Source organism: Lynx rufus, unplaced genomic scaffold (assembly GCF_022079265.1).
Source record: "Lynx rufus isolate CCGP_SWC_20201006 ecotype Redwood Valley unplaced genomic scaffold, mLynRuf1.p SCAF_6, whole genome shotgun sequence".
NCBI classification, from domain to species: domain Eukaryota; kingdom Metazoa; phylum Chordata; class Mammalia; order Carnivora; family Felidae; genus Lynx; species Lynx rufus.
The window spans coordinates 145,322,291-145,331,548 of NW_025814878.1; the positions used below are offsets into that span (position 1 = coordinate 145,322,291).

Sequence of the window (9,258 nt, forward strand, 5' to 3'; positions counted from 1 at the left end):
TCCACTAATAATTTATATATATATATATATATATATATATATATGTATATATATAATTTATATGTATATATTTACATCACTATGAACTTGTGGATTCTTACTTCTCTCAGTTCATTAGTATAGTTTCTTTTAATGCCCAACTGTCACAGAGTTGAACAGTGGTAGTCCTTTTAAACTGGCTTCTGTTTCTTTTTCATGTGTCCCTGTGATTCTTGGAGCATTTTCTTACAATTTTGGGAAGTATGTGATTCTTTCCTTAGGTAACAAAAAATGAATGATGAAGGGGAGAAATGAAAGTTATGAAGGCTACCTTATTCTACTGGGTTTTTCACATTGGCCTCATCTGGAAGTAATTCTCTTTGTGCTTATCTTGATGTTCTACTTGACGACATTGATAGGCAACCTCTTTATCATTGTCTTGTCATACCTGGACGCCCATCTCCACACTCCCATGTACTTCTTCCTCTCAAACCTCTCTTTTCTGGATCTCTGCTACACCACCAGCTCCATCCCTCAGTTGCTGGTCAATCTCTGGGGCCCAGAAAAGACCATCTCTTATGCCGGTTGCATGACTCAACTTTACTTTGCCCTTGCACTGGGAACCACAGAGTGTGTCCTCCTGGTGGTCATGTCCTATGACCGTTATGCAGCTGTCTGTAGACCGCTGCATTACACTGTGATCATGAACCCTCGTTTCTGCCACCTGTTGGCTGTGGCTTCCTGGGTCAGTGGCTTTACCAACTCAGCACTTCATTCCTCCTTTACCTTCTGGGTCCCCCTCTGTGGACATCGCCAAGTGGACCATTTCTTCTGTGAAGTTCCAACACTGCTGCGATTATCGTGTGTTGATACCCATGCTAATGAGCTGACCCTTCTGGCCACAAGCTCCATTTTTGTTCTGATACCACTCATCCTGATCCTCAGCTCATATGGTGCCATTGCTCGGGCTGTGCTGAGAATGCAGTCATCAACCGGACTTCAGAGAGTCTTTGGAACGTGTGGATCCCATCTTATGGTTGTGTCCCTCTTTTTCATTCCAATCATGTGCATATATCTGCAGCCACCATCAGGAAGTTCTCAGGATCATGGCAAGTTCATTGCCCTCTTTTATACTGTTGTCACACCTAGCCTCAACCCTCTAATCTACACTCTCAGAAACAAAGATGTAAGAGGGGCAGTAAGGAGACTAGTGGGATGGTAGAGACCACTGCATTCATGACCCTCATAGGACAGCAAGGTGCCTCCTCAACAAGGACTAGTCTGCATCCATCTATCATCTACTCTCCCGTTTACTCACTCTGTCAGCACCAGTGGAGTGTGTGTCTCTCAGGACCACAGAGCTCTGACTCACAGATATGAATTAAACAGTCTGGCTAAATACCAATCACTCTCTCATGGAAGAAACAGCCAAGTAAAACCAAGATCAAACATATTTTTCAGTGGCACAATAAATAAAACAAAGGTATCTCATTCTTAACTGAAAATTAAGAAATGAAATTCCTATATAAAAGTGATATACTTTTTTTTTTCTAACCTGGACTATTGTCTTTTAATTTCTTGCTTCAAAGGCAGCATTTGCCATAAAATTTGTTTCTATTTTAGTTTAACTAAAGACATACTGAAATACCTTAAATATTTTCTACAATACTGTTATTCTTTTTTGAATTAATATAGAGAAGAATATTGGTCTGTATTCTTTAATACCCTATAGCAACAGTAAGAAAATAAGTTTTATGAATTATAGCAAGAAAGTCTCTGAAATCATGAAGTCAACATAAGCATATTGTGTTTCTTTCTCGAGGCAGTGGGAAGTGTATAGGAGGTGGAAATCACTTAAAGAGCTGTGGGATATAGCCTGTAAGGTAAGGGTCATTATAGGCCAGGGATCATTAGGAGAGGTGCTTGGGGCACATGGTTAGCCTGAGGAGCAATAAGAAATATCTGAGGCAGACAGACTTCTAGGCTCTGGAAATGACTGCATGAATCCAATGGGTATTTGAAAGAATTATCTGAAAATATAGTAGAAAATTTTGTGAGAAAAGATTATGGAACACTGAGTAACATATCTATAAACATATAGATAATATAACAACCCCAAATATTGCAAAACTATGAAGTAATTGGAGCTATCACACATTGTTTATGGAATATAAAATCATTCAATCATTTTGAAAAAAAAAGCTTATGGAAAATCTTTGTTTTCTTTTTAAGCTTGATCTAATTTGAATGTTTGAGATTAGAAAGTACATAATGCAAATCAACATATATTTTCCATACAAAGAAATGTATTTTTTATAAATGTAGTAGTTTTGTTACCTATATTGTTGCCAACCATCCTCTTATGAAATAAGTGTGCTGTGTACATAACACTAAACTGGCAGCTGTATTATTCAGCTAGAGCAGATGAAGGGCAATTCACTGTAAAGTAAAATATTGAAATCTGAGTTTTGTATTGTAAACCAAATCTTATTTGTAGTTTTTGAGGCCTTTAGTTTAGATGTGATGATTCAAACCCTATTTCCTAAATTATTAAGATGAAAAATACGTCCCCAAACTTTCCCTCCATTTCCTGTGTGGCTGAAACTACACTGATTATGTTGACTTTCTCTTCTCCTTTGTATATCTGTGATACTTCCTTTATGACCAACTAGGTATAAAGAACAATACGGTGTATATTCAGTTGTCCTTACCTACTGTCCAAGAAATGAAGAACCAAGAATCATGCATACAAATGAACTTCTAGTGAGTAACTGGGACCATATAGAATGAACAAGAAACATAGCTTGTTTCTTCAAATCATCTTGCATTATGGAAATCTTACTATTTCGGATGCCTCACGTAGTACTGTATTCTCTCACTGTCTAACTTAAAAACATTTTTTTAATGTTTATTTTTGAGGGAGAGAGAGCGAGAGAGAGGGAGTGAGAGAGAGAGAATGAGCAGGGGAAGGGCAGAGAGAGAGGGAGACACAGAATCCGAAGCAGTTTCCAGGTTTTATGCTGTTATCTCAGAGCGCAACATAGGGCTGGAACTCGTGAACAGCAAGTTCATGACCTGAGCCGAAGTTAGACACTTAACTGAGTGGGCCACCCCTCTCACTATCTAACTTAAAAAAAAGTTTAAATTTCCCATTCTCCTTTTTTCTTGTTCTGCTATAGAACATATATTCTTCTACATGTGTTGGCTTGTTTTCAGAATGCTATATGTGATGTTGATTCCTAGCCACATTAATGTGATACTGTATGTAATTTATAATCTAAAACAAAGATCAGTTATCAAAACTATGCCAACAATTAACAAAACATTTTGTTTTGTACCTTTCAAACCACTTACATGAGCCTAATGCAGTTGGATCACAGGCAGGGTGAGGGTGGTAGGTATAAGCTTTTTCTCTCTGTACATGAAGAAATTACAGGGAAGAAAATATATGACTTGACTAAGCTTAACTTGCATCTGACAAGCGAAGAATAATGACAATAGGTTTTTAGCCCTGGAGGTGCCTTTTAGGGTCACCACCATCCAAGATAGACTAGAAGCCCTGGGATCGTCCTATTGCCAACTCTAAACTTCAAACTAACTTTTGGAAAATTGGCATTTACACAGCATGCATGGATTTGGGCCACAGGCAACCTTCCTGAAGAACCAGCGATGGATCTGGCCTTCTCCCAGCTGCCATTGGTGGCCAAATCCACTGACGTGACAGCTGCTGTTTGGCCCCAGGAAATCTCTCCCCCTCAGCCAGACAGGTGTCTCCCAGTCTTTTCCTGCTTCATCTTATACTTGCTCCTGTGCAGAATACACCCTGTACACATGCCTGATTATGTCTCTGTTGTGCCTCAGCAGTACAGGATTACTAGCACAGGCACGCCATCCAGGTCATCACAGAAACCAGCTCTGGCTTATAGCAGGTGCATTCATTCTCGGTTCTTCTGTTGGCTTCGGGGTCTTGTCTGCTGTATGTTTGACAAATATGGTTATGTCATGACAACATCAAGTGATTTCAAAAATAATACAAATTTCAAATTCACATTCATCCTGTTCTTATTATAATTTTACAACCACAACAACAATGAGAACAACTTACATAAAAGATAAATAGCATGTACACTTACTGTAGACCTTCACTGGATTCCACAAATGTTAACACTTTACCCTGGGTGCGTTATAATTTTCTGTCTATAGTAATGTAATGTTAATATGCACTTTAAATATTTCTCTGCAATATATGGAGAATAATACACATACTTACCCCTAAGTGCTCATGGGAGTATTTCCTGAAGAAAAGATCTAACCCAGGATTACAAGTTGGATTTAGGTACTACATCTCTTATTGTGCTATAATCTGGAAACATTTTTTAGTCTTTCTTTGTCTTTAATGGGCCTAACATTTTTGAAGAATATAGACCATTTAGTATAATTATCTTTCAGTTTAAGTTTTATTTATGCATGATTATATTCAATTTATTCATTTATTGGCATGAATACCATAGAAGTGATATTGTGATATTAGTGATATTGGTGCCTGCCAGGATTATTTTAAAGTTTTTATTTAAATTCCAGTAGGTTAATATACAGTGTAATATTAGTTTCAGGTGTACAATACAATGAGTCAAAACTTCCATACAACACCCAATGGTCATCACAACAAGTGCCCTCCTTATCCCCATCACTTATTTAACCCATCCCCCTGCCATCTCCCCTCTGGTAACCATCTGTTTGTTCTCTATTGTTAGGAGGCTGTGTTTTATTTTTTTTGTTTTTTTTGGGGGGGGTTATTTCCCTCTTTCTCTCTCTCTCTCTCTCTCTCTCTCTCTCTCTTTTTTCCTTTGCTCATTTGGCTTTGTTTCTTAAATTCCATGTACGAGTGAAATCATATGTTATTTGTCTTTCTCTGACTATCTTATTTCGTTTAGCATAACACTATCTAGCTCATGACAAGATTTCATTGTGTTTGATGGCTAAATAATATTTCATTATTTATAGTATATATATAATGTATATATACGTTATGTGTACATGGAATATTCCATTATATAGTGTGTGTATATATATAGTCACACATGACTGTATATACATATATATACACACACACAAACACACACACACACACAGTACCTTTTTTTCTTTTCATTTTTTTTCATTTTTTTTAAATTAAAATTTTTTTTCTTAAAATTTACATCCAAATTAGTTAGCATATAGTACACTACCTCTTTTTTATCCATTCATGTATTGATAGACACTTGGGCTGTCTGTTACAAGGTTATTATGTTTCTTTTGGTAATTTATAAATGCCTTGTGAGGAGATACATTAAAACTAGGTAGAATTCTATTTTCACCTAATTTTACCTACCAGTTTTATAATCAACCATCCCTTATTAATTCCACCCAGAAACAATTGTTACCACAGTGGTCGCCAAAGTTGGTTTTCAGAGTTTCATCATTCAGTGTATATATATTTGGTGGTGTGATAGGCTGAATAATGTCTCCTTATTCTCTTTTGACAAGGTGTCCACATCCTAATCTCTAGGATCTTTGATTATACATTACTTACATGGCAAAAGTAAGTACTTTTACAGATGCAAATAAATGAAAGATCTTCAGATGGGAAGATTATCCTGCATTGTCTAGGTGGGTGAATCTAATCACAAGGTTCCTTATAAGAGGGATTCAGGAGGTCATAGATGAGAGGACATATTTATTACACTGCTGGCTTTAAATGGTGGAAAGAGCCAACAACTGAGGTGTGTAGGTGGCCTCTAGAAACTGGAGAAAGCAAAGACAGGACTGAAGTGAATAATATCAGAAATGAAAGAAAAATAAGATATGGAGGTTCCTCAGCTAATTAAAAATAGCACCTCTATATGGTCCAATTCAGGGCAAATATCCAAAGAAAGTAAATCAGTATCTTGAGGAGATAATCAGCACTCCTATGTTCACGGCAGCTTTGTTCATTGTAGGTAAGACATGGAAATAACATGTGTCTATCAATACATGAATGGATAGAAAGATGCAATATATATATATTATATATAACCATATATATTTTATATGTGTATATTTATATATTATATACACAAAAATTATAAATAACTATACCTAAATTACATATACAACTTCTATATAATCACATATATTACATATGTAAATATATGTGTATACATTACATACATTATATGAAATGGAATATTCAGGTACAAAAAGAAAGAAATTCTGTCATTTGTGACAACATGGAAAAGCCTAGAGGACATTATGCTAAGTATTATTAGAGAAAAACAAATACTGTGTGATGCCACTCATATGTGGAATCTAAAAATCACAGTAGAATTTGCATAAACAGACAGTAGTATGGTGGTTATCAGGGCCTAGGGCTGGATGGCAGGAACGGGGAGATGCTGGTCAAAGCATACAAGAGTTCAGCTATACAACGAATAACCTCTTGGTATCAAATGTACTGCAAGGTGGCTAGAGCTAATAACATGTTGCATGCTTGAAATTTGCCAAGACAGTAAACCTTAAGCATTCTCACCACAGGCACCCCCCAACACACACACTCACACACACAAGGTAAGTAGACAATGTACACATATGTCAAATCATCCCATTGCACACTTTAAATATATACGATTTTGTTAATTACATATTTACATCTCAAGCTGAAAAACATGTTTTTTTTCTTTTCAAAATTTTATTTAAATTCTAGTTAGTTAACATGCAGTGGAGTGTTGGTTTCAGGAGTAGAATTCAGGGATTCATCAATTTCATGCAACACCCAGTGCTCATCCCAACAGGTGCCCTCCTGATACCCATCACCCATCTAGCCCTTTCCCCCATCCCACCTCCCTCCATCAGCCCTCAGTTGAATCTCTGTATTTAAGAGTCTCTCATGGTTTGTTTCCCTCTCTCCTCTCCTCTCCACCCCCTTCCCATGTGTTCATATGTTTTGTTTCTTAATTCCACATATGAGTGAAATCATATCATGTGTTAAAAAAGATGAATTCTCTATTTTAACTTTCAGGTTAATAGTATAAAAACATAATCTGATCATTTAAGGAGGTCATATAAAATAATAGCCATTAGGAGAATAGAAAATAATATACAATAATTTATATTTGATGTTCATTGTTAATGCAAAACCAAAGGGGTAGGATAGAAGGTATGTATTTTATACAGGTATGGCCATTTTGGAGTAGGATCATACAAAAATAATAGTCTATAAAGTACTATTTTTAATAACTGAACAGTTGACTTAATCTAAGTCATGGAATCAAAATGTAAGTTTGGGCAAAGAATTTTCCAAAAACTGTCATTAGCATGTTCAGTTTTAGATCTGTTTACCAGATATTATAATAATAATAGTTCAGTAGTAACTACATGTTAAGAAGTTAGATATCCATCTAATATGTTCAAAGGAGTGTCTCTGACATTAGGACATATGACAACCCTTTATCAAATATCTTAAAAGGAATGCATCTCATACATAAAAATAAACTCAAAATAGATGAAAGATCTCAATGTAAGACAGGAAGCCATCAAAATCCTCGATGAGAAAGCAGGCAAAAACCTCTTTGATCTTGCCCACAGCAAATTCTTACTGAACATGTCTCCAGAGGCAAGGGAAACAAAAGCAAAAATGAACTACTGGGACCTCATCAAAATAAAAAGCTCCTGCACAGCAAAGGAAACAATCAGCAAAACTAAGAGGCAACCAACAGAATGGGAGAAGATATTTGGAAATGACATATCAGATAAAGGGTTAGTATCCAAAATCTATAAAGACCTTATCAAACTCAATACCCAAAGAACAAAGAATCCAGTGAAGAAATGGGCAAAAACATGAATAGACGCTTCTCCAAGGAGACATCCAGATGACCAACTGACACATAAAAAAATGCTCAACATCACTCATCATCAGGGAAATACAAATCAAAACCACAAGGAGATATCACCTTACACCTATCAGAAGGGCTAACATTAACAACTCAGGCAGCAACGGATGCCTGAAGCGAGCATGCGGAGAAAGAGGATCTCTTTTGCATTGTTGGTAGCAATGCAAGCTTGTGCAGCCACTCTGGAAAACAGTACGGAGGTTCCTCAAAAAACTAAAAATTGAACTACCCTATGACCCAGCAATTGCACTACTAGGCATTTATCCACGGGATATAGGTGTGCTGTTTCAAAGGGACACATGCACCCCCATGTTTATAGCAGCACTATCAACAATAGCCAAAGTATGGAAAGAGCCCAAATGTCCCTTGATGGATGAATGGACAAAGAAAATGTGGTGTATATATACAATGGAGTATTACTCAGCAATCAAAAAGAATGAAATCTTGCCATTTGCAACTATGTGCATGGAACTGGAGGGTATTAGGCTAAGCGAAATTAGTCAGAGAAAGACAAAAATCATATGACTTAATTTATATGAGGACTTTAAGAGACAAATCAGATGAACATAAGGGAAGGGAAACAAAAATAATATAAAAACAGGGAGGGGGACAAAATGGAAGAGACTCATAAATATGGAGAACAAACTGAGGGTTACTGGAGGGGTTGTGGGAAGGGGGATGGGCTAAATGGGTAAGGGGCATTAAGGAGTCTACTCCTGAAATCATTGTTTCACTATATGCTAACTAATTTGGATGTAAAATTTAAAAGATAAATAAAATAAAATAAAGGAATGCATCTCAGTTTTCTCCTACAGCTGTATAAAATCTATTTCAAATGAGATGTTTAGGAAGTACTTTGTATACTGTCAATTATTTAAGAATTTAATGACTTTTTTGGATATGTGTCTCAAATAGAAAAGCAAGGCACCTGGCCACTCCACAACATTCACTGATTTTATTTTATTTTTTAATTTATTGTTTTTATTTTTTATTGAGTTATTATTGACAGCTAAGTTGTGGAAGTATAAGATGTACATTTTTTTCATTTGATGTATTTATACATTACCATATGATTACCATTATAATGTTAGCTAGTATCTTTATAATGTCACATAATTATAATTTCTTTTTTGTGGTGAGAACAATTAATATCTAGTCTCTTGGAAGTTTTGAAGTTTATCATATAGTATTGTTGACTAAAGTTTCTATGCTGTGAATTAGATAATTTCTAGGCTGTCTAGGACTTCCATATCTAGTAGTTGCAAGTTTAAAACCTTAAACAGCATCTTCCCAGTTCTCCCACCCCTTAGCCCCTGAAAACCAGCATTCTACTCTTATGAATTTGAGTTTCAAGATTAAGCATATAAGTATT

At 36.0% G+C, this 9,258-nt stretch overlaps 1 protein-coding gene across 1 annotated transcript; it reads left to right on the plus strand.

The window, feature by feature from the left end:
- The first annotated feature begins 270 nt into the window (after positions 1-270).
- Positions 271-1,201, plus strand: LOC124529059 (olfactory receptor 2J3-like). Its single transcript, XM_047102968.1, is given in 2 exon segments — positions 271-287; positions 289-1,201. Coding segments are annotated over 2 exon segments (930 nt in total).
- Positions 1,202-9,258: the final 8,057 nt, after the last annotated feature.